This window comes from Xenia sp. Carnegie-2017, unplaced genomic scaffold, assembly GCF_021976095.1.
Source record: "Xenia sp. Carnegie-2017 unplaced genomic scaffold, XeniaSp_v1 HiC_scaffold_24, whole genome shotgun sequence".
In the NCBI taxonomy this organism is placed as follows: domain Eukaryota; kingdom Metazoa; phylum Cnidaria; class Anthozoa; order Malacalcyonacea; family Xeniidae; genus Xenia; species Xenia sp. Carnegie-2017.
The window spans coordinates 2916705-2937797 of NW_025813487.1; the positions used below are offsets into that span (position 1 = coordinate 2916705).

Consider the following 21093-nt stretch of genomic DNA (forward strand, 5'->3'; position numbering starts at 1 on the left):
ATACAAATGCCGTCATGCAATGTCCATTCAATATGTTTATACCATTCCATACACAAATAATCGACGTAAGCAATAAAGGGGATACTGGTATTATGAATCACCATTTTAATAGATTACTGTTTACGATGCACTCTTAAGGTAACTTCAAGCGGAGGAAAAGGGATCACTTCAATACCCCAGTTATATCATCACTCAAAGAATGCTTAGTGCAGATTTGATCTCCTACGAATGTCAGCTGCTCACCTTTAGGTGGGCTCATATAACAATGGGGCCCATGATCATTATATGAACAAACAACTGACATCCACAAAAATCCAACCTGCAAATGAACATTTTTGGCCATGAATCACAATGACACATGAGAAATGATAAACTAGTAAGACTAATTGAAGTGAATGACACAGGTGGTAACGGGACTTTCACAACTCTATCCATGTGGGATCTACAATCTAAGCTAGAAAATATAAAACACATATACGACATTTCATGAGGAAGAACTCTACATATGACGTTAGTTTGCGTTTTTAAATTCTTAATCAGATGTATTGAGAATGAGCAAATTGTTATATGTTTTCTGTTTGACTATCCAAATGGTACAACATTCACCACCATTGCACGAATAGCTTTTGTTGGTTAAGTTAGAAAGATGTAACAAGTTTCAAACGATCAAAGGCTTTACATCGTTATCAAAGCATTTTACATTGAAAGCTTTCATATTACGAGGCCTAGCTTTCGTATTACGAAAATATTTTATTGTGATTAGCTCCTTAGGAGCTCTTCACCTTTTACAAAGACAATAAGTAATTATCCTTCAACGTATCTAAATAAAAAAATTCATCAGAATCTTCAGATTTTTTGCGTTTTAATGTCGGTATGTAAAGCAAAGATGCATGATGTTGTAGGCTAAGATTCGTGAGACGATAATGAATTTATAAACTAGACTTTAATTTCGTCCAAATATTAATTGAATCTTGCAGTCATGTCTTGCTGGGTTAAGGTAAAGATCGGGTTTAAGGGCGTTCTGTTTTCTCCGAGGTTCTACTACTAAAAATATAGTAGAGAGTCGTAGAAAATTGAGCAAAAAAACAGTTACGGTTCTCATTTATTGCAAGTCTACACCTTAATCTATGAAAGCTGCACTCATTCACATAGTGCACTGGAAACAGATGACAAATTTAGTGTATTCATATTCATTGCATATATTCAGTTATAACTAATGTGATATTGAAGAAACAAACCGGAAATCAGTAGCATCAATAAAAAACCATTGAGATTTTCACAAGAACAATAGAGATAAATCGAAAAACAAAGAATAATTTATCGTCAGTTTAGTCACTTACATTTGTAGTTTCCAGCCGTAGGATCTATTTTCATAAATGATATCGAAACAAGTAGCTACGTGTGTCACACATTTTATAAGGGTTTTCCTCTTTCAAATTTCTTTTTGCAGATGCTATCAACATTTAGGATGTGATACTGATAGTATTTATCTGTACATCGTGGCTTTCAAATAACTTGTCATCGAGGAGAGTTGAAAGCAACAACTTTATATTGATTGGCACAATCACAAATCTTTATACTTGTCTTCTATGTGCAAAGTCTTGTTCCATCTTATATGAACAACATCTGCCTTCCATGACGCCTCGTGATTTATATGTGGCTTGAAGTGAATAGTATCTTTATAAATAGTGTTAAGCATGTCATTATATCTATTTGTTCAACATGATTGTTTAACCCTCTGGGAGCCTTGCCTTTTCAAAGGTTCTTACACATCTCGTTTGGTGATTGTTGCCTGTGACGAACAACGGTCTCTAGAGTGTTAAAACTCATTCTTTGTACTTGAACAAATTACCGGATATCAATCTAATCTAATTTTTGAAAACAAAACGTATTGTTGCCAAAGAAAAGAACGATGCTCTCCCTACATTAATATACGTGAATGCTAATAACAATTTTCTGCGATATTACGCCAATCATTTATTAATTAAATTTATTAAGCCTATTAAATAACGCAAACATTATGATTTTAGGCTTGAAGATGTTGGTGACGTCAATCAGAGCGAACTTAAACCATTCTTACAACCTTAACTTATCAAGATATGACTGCAAGATTCTATTATGATTTGGTCAAAATTAAAGTCTAGTTTCTAAATTCATTTAGGTCTAATGAATCCAAACCTACTCCACAACATCATGCATCGTTACTTTTCATAACGACATTAAAACGCAAAAGAAATCGTGAGATTCTAACGATTTTTACATTTAAACGCGTTGAACGTGTTCGAGACGTGGTCTATTGACAACTAAAGATTTGGTCACAAAATCCTAGTTTAAAGATGATTTCTTTTGTTTGTATTCAAATAGCAAAAAGACCACCGTGATCCTTCATAATAACTTCATATTATTTCAAACAAAATTTAACACATATGAACTCATTTAAGTTCTATAAAACCTGGATCATGTTTTTCATTCTCCTCTTCTGCATTTGCCTCTTTTAATCTTTATAGAATAAAGTCAGTTTTCATAGTCCAATGTAAATGTTCATAAATACGATTGAAGTTTTAAAATATTCTTTAATAAATTTATAACATTCCATTATAGTGTAACCTCCATATTTAACCAATACAATACAGATATCAAAATTCGTTTTTTATGAACACATTTACCACTCTAAATTTAAACTACTTTGTGACAAATAGTAAAATCCTTCACATTACAAAGAGTATAACAAGACCTGTTGATTTCTTCCATAAATATTTCTTACTTCGCCAGTAAATACACAGTACTTACATTTTATCTCTATAAAGTTAATGCTACTTGACTGACGTTAACGTAAACACATAAGAATTAAAATATTTTAACGCTTCTGAAATTAAGTGAGGGCGCAGAGTAAAAATTATAGAGAAAGGTCACTCAGGTGTACAACGCGTTCTCACTTTTTTCCAACCATTCAAATTACATGACGTCAATACTAAATAATGAGTCAAGTATATTTTGACTTCGTGTAATAAAAATTAATGCCCAATATAAAGTTCAGATTAGAGCCATAGAAATAGACAAAAAAACAAATTGTAAAATTAAATTTATTGTAACGTTTTGTCTTTACTCAAGACATCTTCAGAAAAATAATAAATAGGATATTAAGACAAGATATTATATTTACAAAAGGTGTTAAATTACTACTAAAGGAGGCGGTGTCAAATGGATATATGATAAGGAAGTTAGGAAGTAAAATAAAGAGAAATTAAAAGAGGTTAAGTGGAATGCAGTTTCCTTGCACATTAAGTTAAGGCTTGTATTTATTGATTAGAAGGCTTTCATGAATGGAGAGTTCATAAGTATGGTTGGAAGAGGAGATTATTTTAAAGTCGTCTAAGTTAAGGGTGTGTCCAGTTGCGTTAATGTGAGCGAGAATGCTTGATAACGCAGGGTGGGAAACTTGGTTGCCTGTAAGGGGGGATATTCCCAAGTGCTCCGAAAATCTGGGGTGTAGATGACGTGTGGCTTGACCCGCATACGAAGCGTTGCAGCTTCGACACTAGAATTAATAGACTACACCAGATCTCAGAGGTTTGGGAATTATGTCCTTAAAGTGGAAGAAAGAAGAGATACGTTGGGAATGGCGTAAAACAAATTTAATAGATATATGTGGGAAGGCTGCAGCACAAAGGCTATTGATTTGTGTGCGAATTTGAAGGGAGTGTATGCCGGTGAAAGGAAGACAAAAATAGATGGGCATTTTGTGAGCAGTCAAGACAGGTGGTTTGGAGGCAAAGGTGTTGTTTAGGAAGCGACGTGTGATTTGGTCAATTATACTTGAAGGAAAACCGTTTTTGGTGAGTGACTTTCTGCTAAATTCGAGTTGTGTATGAAAATTTTCGTAAGTAGAACAAAGGTTGAAGATGCAGTGAAGTAAGCAGGAGACTAATGAAAGTTTGTAAGTAAGTGGGATGAAGCTGTGGAAGTTGGTGAAGAGACCAGTGAAAGTAGGTTTGCGGTAGACGGAAGTGGTGAATTTTCCATTAGTGCGAGAGATATCAATGTCAAGAAATGAGAGCTTTCTGTTTTGTTCAACTTCAGCTGTGAATGTGATGTCAGGGTGTTGTCGGTTCAGATAGTCAAGAAAGAGAGGGACGTGATCGGAGGAATGAAAAAGTAAAAAACAGTCGTCAACGTAGCGTCGGTAAAGTAGTGGTTTGAATGAAGAAGGACATTTAGATAATATTTACATTCTTTAATAGCAGGAAGTAACACATTCCAAGAAATAGTACCGATAAATTTAAAAGATCTTTTGCAAAATTGGTCCAAATTTATTTGTGGTAAATATACATAATTTCTTAAAGATTGCCTGGTAGAATAATTATACTTCTTCTGTAGAAGACTATAGTAGGTGGAAACAAGCAACCATCCTTACGACCATCAACATCTATGTTCAATTTTCTCAACAGCTTTTGAATTTACTATTAAAGTTGGAGTTGATGTATTTATTCAGGAACATTAAGTTTTAAAAATTGAATTCGGCAATCTATATTGTCAACCAAAGCTAAAGTTCCTGTGTTGGAATGCATAGTTATATTAGGCATGAAATAATCTCCTTCGCGAAATTTAGCGCATACTTTACCACTCTTTAAATCTACAGCACGCAATGACTCAAAAGACACTACAATGCAATAAGATTTGTGTACGACTAGGTTGGATTCCAAATATAGTTTCCCGACATCATGCAAAATCTCATTCACATCACCATTCTCGTGAACATTAATTACATAAATGCCCTTACATCTGATGCCTTTGCAAAATGTTATGACTGCTTGTTTACTATCACTTATACAGCAGTTGAACTCTAGATCATTTTCAGTTATCTGTTTCCAAACAAATTTTTCAATGACAGGTGTTATGGGTATTTCTGCAGGATGCCAAGGTTTTAAGTAAAGTTCATAGTTGTTATTTCACCATTTCCATAGTGTGTATTCTGTTTTGTTTACAGTTAAATCAACCGAATTATCAGGTGATACAGCTGCTGCCTTCAATTCAAAACTGTCGACAAGAAGTATTTTGTTGCATTTTATCTTACCCTTGGTAATTTTAACAACTTGAACAAAATATTTATGGTGTTTACAAACTAAGACATCACCAAATGTTAAGATTTTCTTAGGTTCAAATCCAAAGTTAACTTGCTTTGCTTGAGAAGAATCTACAAAATTTTCAGAGGAAGTGGACATCTTCAAAAGATGATCAGAACCATCCCAAATCCACAGTAAACCATCTGACCACCAACATTTAAATGCATTCTTCAGTTGCATTGGTACAGTTTGAATAATAGTGCAACGCTCAATGCTCCAAATATGAATGTTGACGTGGTCACCAACAGCGAAAGCAGCCAAAAAGATCCATCCGGTGAAAACAACAACATTCAATTTTAAATTTCTCAAAGATAAATGAAGGTCTCCAAAGATGATCAGTTTTGAAAATTTTAAGCTTGGAAAAATACGGCACAACGTAAAATTCCTTAAACGAGATGGGATGGACTTTGTTAAGATTCCTACGAAGACATTGACAACTAACATTTGGTAAACAAAACTCGATTTCGCCTTGATCGTTGTATTTTGTCAACTGAGTGATTTCAGAAAGCTTTACAACCTGGTTTGTATGATAACAAAACAACTACGATAATGGTGGGTTGTCTTTGAATTTGAAGATAGTGAATACCTATTTTTCTTGCAAAATATCGATTGCCTTTGGGAATTGAAAACATACGAACGATATCCAAAGACTGTAACAAAGAACTCTGAACATTTATCGGTGCATTGTAGTTTTTGGTAATCAACAACGCAGCGTCGATCAATTCTTTGCAAAGTTAATGAATTCCATGCAGTGAATTTAAACTGAAAACCTCCATCATTCCTTGCTGTAATAAACAAACCAGAATCTGAGAAAGAGCAACGATTAACGACATCATCTGACTGTAAACATGATAGCAAACGTCCATTGTTAACGTCCCACAATTTTACTTCAGTAGATCCATCACTAGTTACCATTCTATTTCCGGTAGGTGAAAAGGAGCAACAACAGATGTTTCCACGTACAAAACACGATTCGTTTGATGTTGTTGAATTGTGATAGATGTCATACCGGGACATAATTTTTCTTACATTTAACTTACCTAACCTTGTATCATCGAGAGCAGTGTCAAGAGTGAATCGTTGTTCGAATTGAGGAAGTTCAAAAATATATATTTGACCATTTTCATATCCTACAGCAAGAAGTTCTTCATTGGACGACACACAAAGAGATGTAACGTTAGCACGTAAGGAGACAGTCAAATGATGATGATTTGTTAAATATGTTGAGTCTAAATCCTCGAACCAAACAAACTTTCCTTGTTTTACTAAATCCCTTGCCAATAATCTTCTTTCGTTTTTGCTATCAATTCCGTTTGTAATAATTTGTAAATAAATTAAGCTATGACCAAACTTATATCTCATTCTCATTGACTTCATCAATAAATGAAATAGTAGCTCTTCAAGTACATCTTTTTTCAAGAAAGTACGCCGCTCTTTAATGATTTCACGCAATTCAGAGTCAATGGTATGCATGCCAATGTCTTCTACACCCATTAACCTTGCACAAACCACTTTGACATCAACTGCCCAGCAAAAGTCAACATTTTCGCGAAATTCTATCATATGGTGGACTCCATTCTTCAAAGCATATTTAATCTTAGCAGTGTCCATCTGATTTTCAAAAATGTTCATGGACTTAATTTCTTTGAACACTTTCTCACAAGCATGCCATAAGAACTTATGACCATTTTTTGGATCAACAGTAAACTCATGCTGTTCGTAACCATCTGATTTCAACCAATCAATTAGAGATTTGTGATACACGGTTAAATAATCATCGTAAGCTGGCAAAATTTGAGATAACGGTTCAATGATTTTACTGCGGACTTCAAACTTGATGTCATCAGAAAAACCTAAATAGCTAAACAGGAAAGTTAATGGTAAAAACTCCCGAGAGGCAGCCAACAATTCAAGAAATTGCACGAAAGTAGCTTCTGAGATAACAGATTTTCTGGTACTTTTCTTCGTTAACAATTCTTTTACTCTTTTGAATTGCTTTGTGTAAACACCGCTTAACCCACTAGAGACCAATTGTTGAATGTTTTCGTAAGTAAGCTCAATTTCTTCTTTCTTTAAGCTCAGTTGTGCGTGATAAGCGTAAAGAAATGATCCCTCACATTTTTTAACTAATGACTGAAGAAGGTAGCGATTTTTCTGCACCCGATCATTCAACTGATGTCTCAAATATTTGTGCAGGTCTTCTTCGCTGTTTTCATCACGAGGACGAGTTTTAATTTCCACAGGATTCATGTCTTTCAACTCTTTTTGAACAGGAAGTTCTGGACGACTGGTGATGAAGATTTTATTCCATTTAGGCAGTCGGTCAAACTCTTCTACAATCAATTCCAACAATTCACTTTTGCCGTCAACTTGACTTTCATCTAAGGCATCAATAACCAAAAGCATTGGTTCATGACCTTCCAATGAATGCAATGGATTATTTAATAAAACAAAGAACTTATCGATGATCGATTCTTTGGAATTATTTCTTTGTAATTCTTCATTCAGTTTACTTTTAAAATTTGATATTGTATCACACATGCTACTAGCCAATGATTCTATCAATTTTCGAGGATCTCTATAATCTGATCTATTATATCTGCAGAAATGACAAGCAGCAAGTTTCTTCTTTTCAGAATATCGTCGACACACCTCAGCAGCAAACACACTTTTACCAACACTAGGACCGGCAATCAAAATCATGACGTTAGAAGCATCTTCACTTCTATCGTTAAACCAAGTGTCGAGTTTTTCAAATAACCATTGTCTAGTGCCTTCAAGGTATTTCTTAATAAGATCTTTTATAAGACCATTAAACTTAAACTTTGCAAGCTTATTGGCATCTGAGCATATTTTGTCCTGTATAATTTCTCTCACTCTGGTTACATCAGTTTTTGTTGCCATCTCTTGTTTAATTTCTTCAACATCATTCTTAGTTGACATGCTTTCTTTGATTTCCTCTACTTCACTTTTTATTACTTTCACATCTTTTATGGTTTTCTCTACGACTTTGATTAACTGTCGGTCTTCTTCATACCATTCTTTTAACATTTCAATATAATTTGCCTCATTAGGACTGAGAGGATCTTCCTTTAATACATCTATTTCAGTTTGGTGAATACCCAAACCAACCAATGCTTTTGAGATTTCATTCCACAAATACTCAAACTCACTGTCATCCACACTAGTTGTAGTTATGTGACTGTACACTTTGTTTCGATAAAACTTTATTCTAGCAATGTTTGCTGAGATTGAGGTATCTGAAGAGGAAGGAAGTTTATTCCATCCTCCAGTTGGGGATTTTAGATTACATATATTTCGCAATAAAACAGTCAATAATGTGATGTCAAAGTTTTCAATGTCAGGGTCACCAATTGACGGATAAAGAAGATCCCACTGCTCATTCTTGATGACTTTAAATTTCAAAGATGTTAGTGTCTTCTTTGTAGAGGGATCTTTAAGTTTACCAGCTAAACTTGATGACTTTAATAAAGATTGCAATGTTGTTTTTAAGGCTTGGGTTCCTTTATTGATTAAAAGTTTACTCAAACGAGATCCATTTTCCTCAATGTTTAATTTTTAGGTTCTAGAAATGAGGAATGTTATAATTTAAAATTAAAATTAAAAAGTTAAATTAAAAATAGTACTACAAGTCATTTATAAAGACTTGTGTGCTTCATTTCTTTCTCTCGATAAAAATTGTGTTCACTGCCTAGTGACATGACCCAGTAATTGATCTTACATCAAGGCATAAAAATAGTAGACTTGATACAATGAAAAAACACTTAAAATGATAATATTATTGCCCACTCGGATCGAGAGGCAGCTTATACCTTAGGATAGTAACTCCTAGTTAATAAATAATATATCTTATTTGTCTAACAATTGTGTGGTTAAGAGATACCTCGTTCTTTTAACAGGATATATCAAACTGGTTTGCTGTGTTGTATGAATATTTGCTTATTAACATTTTGATAGGACTATATTACTGATGATTTTGTTCCAATTTAAATTTTTGATAGACTTGAGTTTAGCGAACACCGGAAGCGCTTGTAGTCGCGGGCTCGTTTTTGCTTATGACTATAGGGTAAGGTTTAGGTCAGCGTCCAAGGTGTCCGCTAAACTGCAGTAGTCCACCATAGATCTCCGATCTACTTTACATTTTCCTCACCACAATACAGAACATAGGCTGAGAGATAAACAACGCGACATATGAATAAAATACCGAACAAATATAAGTACGGACTGCACACAATATCAAGTTCCTGGTATTTCTTGCCCAAACGAGATATATTTGTATGCGTCTGTAATCACCAGTAAAATGTATAAATGAATGATATTTTCAGCTGCAAGGTTTTGACTACAGTCACTATAGCAAAATGCAGATTATACGCTCTAAAGCTTAGGTAATTGAAGAACAACATAAGTATTGACTTTACTTAAAACAATTCTATTCGTGATCGTTCGCATATGCCGACTATCACCGATAACACAGTCGAGGATATCACGACGAACAAATACGGCCTGCCTCACTGCCTCACTCAGACACTTTTTCAGTATGGCATAGTGGTTAGCCGCGCATGCACAGCAGCTCCCCACAAAAACTAACTAGTGATAAATTATATTATTGTTATAATACAGTATAACTTGACGTCTACAACTGCTCCCCCCCCCCAAAAAAATGTTGTTCCTCCCCCAAATTTTACATCCTAGCCACATGCCTGCGCAATCAAAATCATGACGTTAGAAGCATCTTCACTTCTATCGTTAAACCAAGTGTCGAGTTTTTCAAATAACCATCGTCTAGTGCCTTGCAAGTATTTCATGTTAAGATCTTTTATAAGACCGTTGAAATTGCACTTGCCAAGTTTCTTGAGATCAGAATATAGTTTGACTTACAACATGTCTTTTACTCCAACAACATCAACTATTGTAGTCATCTTTTCTTTAATTTCTTCTACTTTATTTTCCATAGTTTTTAACATTTCAATATAATTTGCTTCATCGCGACTGAGACGAGCTTCTTTCAATTCATCTACTTCAGTTTGTTGAATACCCAGACCAACCAATGCTTTTGAAATTTCCTGCCACAAGTACTCAAACTGACCGTCCTTTAAACTAGTTGTAGTTATGTGACCGTACACTTCGTTTCGATAAAACTTTATTCTTGCAATGTTTGCTGTGATTGAAGTATCTGAAGAGGAAGGAAGATTATTCCATCCACTATGTGGCGCTGTTAGACCACATATGTTACGCAATAAGACAGTCAATAATGAAATATCAAAGTGTTCAATGTCAGGTGAGCCAGTTAATGGGTAAAGAAGGTTCCATTGCTCCTGGCTGATGACTTTGAATTTTAGTGGTGTCAATTTACTCTTTGTAGAAGGATCATTAAGTTTATCTTTCAAGTTTGATGATTGAAGGTTTATAATGATTTGCAATGTTATTTTCAAAGCTTGTGTTCCTTTATTGATTAAAAGTTTACTTAAACGAGATCCGTTTGCCTCAAACTTCAGTTTTTGAGGCGGTGAAGCCATTTTCAAGCTAGAAATGAAGAAAGAGTTTGTGCAAAAAGCATCAATTTGCAATGTACAAAATGAGAACAACAAGATCCATTTTCCTCAATCTTTAATTTATTAGGTGGCGAAACCATTTTTTATTCTAGAAATGAGGAATGAGTTTGTGAAAAAAGGTATAATATAAAATGTACAAAATATTTACAAAAGTTAAAAGGATAAAGTAAAAATAGTACTACAAGCCATTTATAAAGACTTGTGTGGTTCATTTCTTTTTCTTGATAAAAATTGTGTTCACTGCCTAGAGACATGACCCAGTAATTGATCTTACATCAAGGCATTAAAATAGTAGACTTGATACAATGAAAAAACACTTAAAATGATAATATTTTCGCTACTTGGTGGAAGAGGCAGCACTTACCTTGCAATAGTAACTCCTAGTTAATAAATGATATATCTTATTTGTCTAACAATCGTGTGGTGAAGAGATACGTCGTTCTTTTAACAGGATATATCAAACTGGTTTGCTGTGTTGTATGAATAATTGCTTATTAACATTTTGATAGGACAATATTGCTGATGTTTTGTTTCAACTTAAATTTTTGCTAGACTGCAGTTTAGCGGACACCGGAAGCGCTTCTAATCGCGGGCTCATTTTTGTTAAAGATAACAGGGTAGAGTTTGGGTCAGCGTCCAAGGTGTCCGCTAAACTGCAGTAGTCCCCAATAGGTTATATTTGACGTCCGCAATCACCAGTAAAGCGTATAAATGAATGATATTTTCAGCTGCAAGGTTTTGACTATAGTCACTAAACAAAGTGCAGATTATACGCTCTAAAGCACAGGTAATTGAAGAACAACATAAGTGTTGACTTTACTTAAAACAATTTTATTCGTGATCGTTCGCATATGCAACTATCACCGATGACACAGCCGAGGATATCACGACAAACAAACACTGCCTGCCTCACTGCCTCACTCAGACACTTTTTAAGTATGGCATAGTGGTTAGCCGTGCATGCACAGCAGCTACCCACAAAAACTAACTAGTGATAAATTATGTTATTGTTATAATACAGTATAACTACACGTCTACAACTGCTCCTCCCCCAAAAAAATGTTGTTGCTCCCCCAAATTTTACATTCTAGCCACATGCCTGCTCATATTGATAACACTTAAAGGGTGATTCCGTTTGAAGATGCTACGAGAATTTCTAAAAACCCAACAATTGATGAATGTCTTCTGCATGATGAGATAACGAAAGAAAAGTACAAATAATACACAAATCATTCATTACTTTTTCTATAAACTTCAATTTTGCAATTTTCATGTGTCCAAATGGGGAGGCGCCGGCCTCTATTATATTACTTGCCCAAGGTAAAATGCCCCCTTGCCTATCAACTCACGGCGGGCCTGGCCTGACAGTCTGTGAAATTTCTCGACTTTGTGTTGTTGCACGATTTAATTCATGTAACTAAAACAGTTAGACACGTTGGAAAACAAAACAAGTATCTTGATTTCAGTTTGTCAGTGTACATGCTAAATCAAAGTTTATCTAAGAATAAATTACGTGCAAAATGAATGATGATGAAATATATACGTTTGTAAATGATGATCGTCCAGGTTAATAAAGTCCTGAGAAGGACTATTTTTGATGTTGTTGACTGACGTTTCGACAACCTTAGCGGTAGTCATCTTCAGAGTCAAATGAGGAGTAAACGTCAGGTTAGCCGTATTTATTGTCTGGTTCTTACGTCATTGTATTGTGTGTACAGGAAATGTGCAGGAAATGTATTGTCATTGTGGATTAGTGTGAAGTGAAATATTTTATTTTTAGTTGTGATATGTGATTTAGGTGTGACGTTTTTAGTTGTAATGTGTCAATTATGTATTGTCATTGTGAATTAGTTTGAAGTGTAATGTTTTTAGTTGATCGTTTGTTTGTATTGTGAATAAGTCGTTTGTAAGGTGCCGGTAATTGCTGTGATCTGTTCAGGGGGGTTTGTTCCAAGTTGGTATACCAACTTTCTAATGTAAGCCGTTGTCTATAGTCAGTACTGTAAGTGATGCATTTTGCCGAGTCCCAGTCAATGTTGTGCTTTGTGATTCGGTGATGTTCGGCAATGTGATTAGTTTTGTCTTGTTTCTTAGTAGCTCGTTTGTGCTCAGTAAGTCTTATGTTTAAGTTCCTGCCAGTTTCCCCGATATAGGAGGCGTGGCAGTCGGAGCAGTTTATTTTGTAAACTGCACCTTGTCGTTCGTTGGGTTGTTCTTTGTCCTTTATGTTCGTTAGTACTTGTCGTAATGTTGTGATTGGTTTATGTGCGACACGTATGTTGTATGGTCGTAAGATACGCGAGATAGTCTCAGACGTACCTTTGATGTAAGGTATCGTTGCTGTTGTCACTGAGTTGTTCGTTTCGTTGGGTTCGTTGGGTTTGTAAGTGTTGCGTTTGATAAAGTCAGAGTTATAGTTGTTTTTGTCAAAAACACGTTTGAGATAGTTGTTTTCATTTTGTAGAGCGTCCGGTGAATCACATATGATTTGTGCACGTCTTGTTAATGTTCTGATTGTGGTGGCTTTGTGTGATGTAGGGTTGTAAGATGATTGGTCTAGTAGTCGGTCAGTATGTGTTGGCTTGCGATAAACTGTTGTTCCTAGTTTTTGATTGTCATGTTTAACCAAACAGTCGAGAAAAGGAAGAGTTCCGTTTTCTTCGACATCTTTGGTAAATTGTATGTGGCTGTTCTGTTTGTTGATGTGAGTATGTGGCTGTTCTGTTTGTTGATGTGAGTGTTCTGTTTGTTCTGTTTGTTGATTGATGACTTCCATACTCACATCAACAAACAGAACAGCCACATACAATTTACCAAAGATGTCGAAGAAAACGGAACTCTTCCTTTTCTCGACTGTTTGGTTAAACATGACAATCAAAAACTAGGAACAACAGTTTATCGCAAGCCAACACATACTGACCGACTACTAGACCAATCATCTTACAACCCTACATCACACAAAGCCACCACAATCAGAACATTAACAAGACGTGCACAAATCATATGTGATTCACCGGACGCTCTACAAAATGAAAACAACTATCTCAAACGTGTTTTTGACAAAAACAACTATAACTCTGACTTTATCAAACGCAACACTTACAAACCCAACGAACCCAACGAAACGAACAACTCAGTGACAACAGCAACGATACCTTACATCAAAGGTACGTCTGAGACTATCTCGCGTATCTTACGACCATACAACATACGTGTCGCACATAAACCAATCACAACATTACGACAAGTACTAACGAACATAAAGGACAAAGAACAACCCAACGAACGACAAGGTGCAGTTTACAAAATAAACTGCTCCGACTGCCACGCCTCCTATATCGGGGAAACTGGCAGGAACTTAAACATAAGACTTACTGAGCACAAACGAGCTACTAAGAAACAAGACAAAACTAATCACATTGCCGAACATCACCGAATCACAAAGCACAACATTGACTGGGACTCGGCAAAATGCATCACTTACAGTACTGACTATAGACAACGGCTTACATTAGAAAGTTGGTATACCAACTTGGAACAAACCCCCCTGAACAGATCACAGCAATTACCGGCACCTTACAAACGACTTATTCACAATACAAACAAACGATCAACTAAAAACATTACACTTCAAACTAATTCACAATGACAATACATAATTGACACATTACAACTAAAAACGTCACACCTAAATCACATATCACAACTAAAAATAAAATATTTCACTTCACACTAATCCACAATGACAATACATTTCCTGCACATTTCCTGTACACACAATACAATGACGTAAGAACCAGACAATAAATACGGCTAACCTGACGTTTACTCCTCATTTGACTCTGAAGATGACTACCGCTAAGGTTGTCGAAACGTCAGTCAACAACATCAAAAATAGTCCTTCTCAGGACTTTATTAACCTGGACGATCATCATTTACAAACATATAACGATACTCCCGGGTTCAAACCATTTACTTTATTATGAAATATATACGTTATCATGAGTTCATTTTGACCCCTGGAACCTAATCTTTACTTTACATTTGTACATTGTACTGTTTACTTAAGATTAATTTATTTGAAAAGAAATGTCTCATTATGACGTGGCATCTGTGAATGTCAAGCGCATCACTGACTCAGAATTATTTATTATCAAATCTTTTCTTAGTGTAAGAGCCGCAATTTTTATAGTGGATAATTTGAAACAAAAAATGAGACATACTTTCCAGTCGTGGTATTAATAATAGCTTTAAAAATCAATTATAGAAACATTCAAACGATTTTCATTAAGAATGGAAATAAACATTGATTCTCTTAGCATCTACCGCAGAGATCCCACGAGAGATACTACGCATGCGCACATTGGTCATTCTCTACGTAGCTCACCGCCATTACAGATGGCGTGTTTGGTCATATACAAATAATCCATAAAATCATTTGCCATCCTGCTGTGTAGAACGACAAAAAAGTTCTAAAAAACAATACAGGACAAAACACCTCCATAACCACTGAGTTTGCGCGGCAAACTCTTTTTCTGTGGTTAGATAATCTATTCAACAACAAATGGCACAAGTCAGCGAAGCAATTGAGCAAGCAGACGACCGGACGCTCTTGCATAACCATCCTAATCCGACGCTGTTGGGCTTATTAGGAGACGTGAATGTAGACGATGAACCGCAACAGAAACAGTCTCGTCTACAAGGGAAAATGAGCAAATCTGGTGGGGGCGGGTATAAACACCCTGCTAAAGCCAACAACAACAATCTCCTAGAAGAAGGAAATGACGGGAGAACTACTTTGGACGACCTTAACAGGAAAGTCGATCAACTTACTGGCTTGATGAATTCTTTTGCTCCTTTCGTAAAAGAGCTCAAGCAAGCTTATGATGCCGCACGTTAAATGAACGATGGTGATGTTATGTCTGAAGCTTAAACTGACGACGAACAATCAACCAACGGGGCTGCTGCTGTAGTTGCAGATACAGCTCCAGCTCTATTAAAACCAAGCGGTGCTTTGTTAGATGAGCTGATACACGTATTGACTGAGAATGAACCGACAGATCAACCATTGCCAACTAAAATTTCTAAAATCCTGAACAGCATTTTGTCCACAGGACTAAACGAACAAACATTGTCAAAACGGAAGGAAGGGGTAAAACGCCCCGAAAACTGTGACCTGTTACATTAAAGTAATGACCGAAAATACCACGTTCCTTACATATATTAACCACACGGAGGGCTGCCACTCTCACCATTGCAATAAAATTGCAAGGGAAATATGGGCGTGGGGCAGAATAAGGGACATATTGTTAACTGCTAGCTATATCCCTGGGAAAATTAATGTGGTGGCTGACGAAACTTCCAGAACATTTGATGAATCCAAAGAATTGGAGCTTGATGCTGAATTATTTCCTGAAATAGCAGCATATTTTGGGGCCCCAGAAATTGATATGTTTGCTTCTAGACTAAACTGTCAACTTAAACCTTATGTCTCGTGGCATCCAGATCCACAGGCGTGGGTTATTGACGCTTTATGCATTGATTGGAGTAAGTTCTTTCTTTATGCTTTTCCACCCTTTAGTGTTTTATCACAAGTTTTACAAAAAGTAGAAATGTCCCAGGCACGGACAATTCTTATCGTGCCGAATTGGCCAATTCAATCCTGGTATCCGATGCATGCAAGATTAATAATTCACCCACCCATTATCCTACCCAAAAACAAAAGCAACGTGAGCTTACCATCCAATCAAACAAAAGAATATCTACTCAAGTGGAGACTGAGACTGATAGCTTGTCTCTTATCCGGAGATCACTCTCAAGTAAGTGCATTTTACCACAGGCTCAAGCAAAAATACTTAATTCCTGGCGGCCAGAAACACAAAAACAGTATCAGGTGTACCTTAACAAGTGGCAACTCTATGTTAATAAACGGAATGCAGATCCCTTTCATCCAACTTTACAGGTAGTTCTAGACTTTCTACAGCATCTATTTGATCAAGGGATGAGTTACAGTTGTATTAACACTGCTCGAAGTATGTTATCTTCATTCGTTATTACTGAAGGCAATTCTACGATTGGTACACATTACATGGTTCAGAAATTTATGAAGGGAGTGTTCCATTCTAGACCAGCATTACCAAGATATCAAGTGACCTGCGACACCTCCATTGTATTAGAGTATTTAAAGACACATCCCGCAGTAGAAGACTTAACCCTACAACAGCTAACTCATAAGTTGGTAATGCTCTGTGCATTAGTCACAGGGCAGCGTGCCCAATCACTCCACTTCACGAACCTCTTAACTGTAAAGAAGGAAGAGGACTCATACACCTTCTATATCGACCAACTTGTCAAATAGTCTGGACCAAAACGCATTCATCCTACTTTAGTGATACCAAAGTTCCCTGCCGATCACAGACTATGTGTTGCCTCAGTCATGGAAGAATATTTTAAACGCACTGCTCCCATTCGTGGTGAGGAAAATCAACTATTTCTTAGCACAATTCGACCCTTTCATAAAGTATCAAAGTCATCTATATCTCGTTGGATAAAGGTTGTCATGCAAGCTGCAGGAATTGATATAGAAACGTTCAAACCACATAGTACACGAGCCGCAGCCACCAGTAAAGCGAAGCAATGTGATGTTTCGATAAACTCTATACTGAAAGCTGCAAGTTGGAAGACTGATTGCGTTTTTCATCGGTTTTACAATAAGAAAGTTGTGTCTCAGTGTGGCGATGTGTAGTTTGGAATGCCATTCTTTCAGCGTCCCAATAAGAAAGATATTGGATGAGAATTCTCTTTAGTTGAGCTTGGCAGGGAGTTCAGAACATATATACTTACATGTATAATGCAAGAGAAGGAAATACTTTAAATTCATATTTGTTACTATTTCTGGGTATGTTTGACACATCTCCAATTAAAATAAGTTTATAACGTAATGTCGTATTTGCTTGTAGGCATGAAATGTGTCCAAATGACTTTCAAATTTCGTGGGATCTCTGCGGTCGATGCTAATAGAATTAGGAAATTGAACGAGACTTGCCTGAAGTTGAAGTTCGATCGGGATTCTTTTAGCATCTACAGCGCAGAGATTACACGTCATGCTACTGCCTCCCTGCATATCGTTCATATGCACATTTAGGTAGTTCATGTGGCCACTATCTTTAAAATATGACCAATGTGCGCATGCGTAGTATCTCTCGTGTAATCTCTGATCTGTATGTGCTAATAGAATCCCAATGGGACTTTAACTTCAGGTAAGTCTCGTTCAATTTCCTAATTTGTTTATAGTCATACTTCATACTACGCAATGCTTCAGTATAAATATTGTTAAGTTAGAAATGTAAATACAAAATCTCGGTTAACTTACGTAAAATTACTTTTGTTTTAGAAGTAAGACTTCATATACTACGATCTTGTGGACAAAATTATGCGTGCTTTAGTTCTTTACATGTTACGTACCTAACAAAACATGAGAGATTTAATATAAAAAACGCGACTAAATACATATCAGTTAAAAAATGGTGATCATAATTCATACATTATTGAAACATAAACTTTTTATCCATATGAGTTTTGTTACATAAACACATTTAAATAACGAACGAAGATGAAGAGTGAGTCAGGATCTCCTTCAAAAAACAGTATTATAAAATATTGATGACATCTATGTAGAACATTCTAGTTATATAACTAAGTATACATCACTGACTAAAAACAATTGTTATAGAAATAAAAATACATAAATAAGAACCTCATGCAGAGTACATGATAACATTGAGATTTGTCAAATTTCAAAGGATTACTGCTAAATCTTATAAAGTTTAATAAGTTTCAACTCAGGAATAGAGTATCACCTATTTAAAATAGGATTTGAATGTGAATGATTAAGACACTATTTTGAATTTTTTAATGGATTTTTCCACTTCGTTAATCAAAAATTCCTTTATTGTAAAAGTCAGTTCATATTATAAAAAGACCTTTGTTATTGAATAACCCATTGTAAATTATCAATACATTTTAATTATCAACTACACGCAATTCTAATTACTTCTGATCAATAAAAAACACTATACATATAACAGTAAAGGTATATGTATAGTGTTTGAAAGTATGCAATGAAAGTAAACCTTAATACTATCAAACTAACATATGATCAAAACTATAATTTTGAAAGGTCTGTTCTGAAAGACTCAACATCTCACAAAAAATAGATTCGGTCGCGTTCTTCTTCTGTGTGTAAATACATTTTTCCCGAGCTTAACTTTTGCTTATTTTTTAACTTTTCTCACTTTTAAAAGAAATGGTTTGTTGTATACAACTATCAACATTTTGCTAGACACACAGAGATTAGTCAAAAGTGAAGTCAGCATAGAAGGAAGGTGATGCATGATAGGACATGTGCTCTACTTACATAAATTTTTACAGATCCCCTTTTTTCCATACATAAGTATAGTTTAGGAAGAAAAATTCAGCGTCCTACATGCAAAAAATGTTCTCATGTTATTCTGCCTCCCCCATAATTTTAAACAAGTTTTACTGTCCTTTACCATGCAGCTTATTGTCAATAGTTGGAAAGTTGGTGTATCAACTTAAATATGATTTCTCATGAATGTTTACTCAAACATTATCGAGATTCTTCAGTAGCAAATTTGTTTTGTAAAGTTAGTAATATACTTTCGGAAACTCGCTTTACTTTCGACAAATTACCTTTGTTTTAGAAGACCTCATATATGACGACAGTGTAGGAAAAATTATGCTTGCTTTAGTTCTTTCCAAGTCACATAACTTACAAAGATGAGAGATTTAATATAAAGAACACGACCACATACATATCAGATTAAAAATGTTGATCATATATCATACCTTATTGTTACATCAATCTTTTATCCATGTAAGTTTTGTGACATAAACACTTTTGAATAGCGAACGAAGATGAAGAGTAAGTCAGGATCTCCTTTAACAAACAATATTATAAAACATTAATAATATCTATGTAGAGCATTCTAGTTATATAACTAAGTATACATCACTGACTAAAAACAATTGTTATAGAAATAAAAATACATAAATAAGAACCTCATACAAAGTACATAATAACATTGAGATTAGTCAAATTCCATAGGACTACTGCTAAATCTCATAAAGTTTCACAAGTTTTAACTTAGGAATAGAGAACCACTTATCTAAGACAGGATTTGAATGCCAATGATTAAGACACGATTTTCGAAACTGTGAATGGTTTTCCCCTCATTAATGAAAAATCTATACATGTATATTCTTGCATAAGTAAGTTCATATTATTAAAATCTTTGTTATTGAATAAACCATTGTAAATTATGAATACATGTCAAACATCAACTGCACGCATTTATAATTACTTATGTTCAATAAAAGACACTTTAGATACAACAGTAAAGGTTGCAATGAAAGTAAACCTTAAAACAGTTAAACAAACATTATCAAAAGTATAATTTTAAAAGCTCACTGTGCTGCATGAATCAACACTTCACAAAAATAGATTCGGTTGCGTTCTTTCTCTGTGTAAATACATTCTTCTTGTGTTCCACATTTGCTTATTTTACAAATGTTCTTACTTTTAAAATGAATGGTTTGCTCAATACAATTAACAACATTTTGTTAGACACACAGCGATTAGTCAAAAGTGGCGTCGGCAAAAAAGGGAGGTGATGCATGATTGGACATGCTATCCTCCCTATATAAATTTTCACTGATCCACCTTTTTCCATAGACAAGTATAGTTTATAAAAAAAATTAAGCTTCCTACATGTAGAAAATGTTGTCATGTTATTCTGCCTCCCTCATATTTTGTCTGTACTATTGAACAGTGGGCCATATTGAACGTTAGGGAAACAAGCTACCATCATACCAATTAGCTTGGCCACTTCCCGTATGCTAGAAGAGTCAGATTTTAGCACACCCTGGCAACCTCGCATAATTTGTTGTGTTTCTCTATGGATATAGAGATAGTCATATCTATTGAATTTAACACAAACCCTAAATGTTGTAAAATCTGTGTGGGTTCTGTAACAGATTTATCTTTATGGGGTACGAATCCTAACTTCTGAAACAATTGTATAGTGTCATGTACGTTTTGCTCCCATTCTGAATAGGAGTAGCCCATTAAAAAAGAGTCATCAATGTAACCGCTAGAAATGTGCCCAAGCTTCCTCAGCTTAGAATATACATGCTTGAGTATCTTTGTAAATAAACGGAAGATAATTCTTGAGCAAGATATGTGAATTGGTACAGATTTTACCTTTCTACATAATTTTTAAGTATTTTTGATGCTCTATGTGTATTGGTATTGAGTAATAGGCATCTCTAAGGTCAACGGATGCCATGTAGCAACCAAGTCGCATGAGCTGAGTACA

At 35.2% G+C, this 21093-nt stretch overlaps 2 protein-coding genes across 2 annotated transcripts; both read right to left on the reverse strand.

The window, feature by feature from the left end:
* Window positions 1-4484: 4484 nt before the first annotated feature.
* Window positions 4485-19422, reverse strand: LOC124451950. The gene is made up of 4 exons (XM_047002550.1): window positions 19409-19422; window positions 10750-10784; window positions 6848-8693; window positions 4485-4633 (listed from the first exon to the last, which is right to left on the reverse strand). The coding sequence occupies exons 2-4, from the start codon at window positions 10774-10776 to the stop codon at window positions 4485-4487; spliced, it is 2022 nt and encodes a 673-aa protein (XP_046858506.1). The 5' UTR covers window positions 10777-10784; window positions 19409-19422.
* LOC124451200 (E3 ubiquitin-protein ligase DZIP3-like) lies at window positions 9903-19593 on the reverse strand. The gene is made up of 2 exons (XM_047001837.1): window positions 19565-19593; window positions 9903-10667 (listed from the first exon to the last, which is right to left on the reverse strand). Exon 2 carries the CDS (start codon window positions 10658-10660, stop codon window positions 10019-10021), a length of 642 nt encoding a protein of 213 aa, XP_046857793.1. The 5' UTR covers window positions 10661-10667; window positions 19565-19593; the 3' UTR covers window positions 9903-10018.
* Between the last annotated feature and the right edge of the window lie 1500 nt (window positions 19594-21093).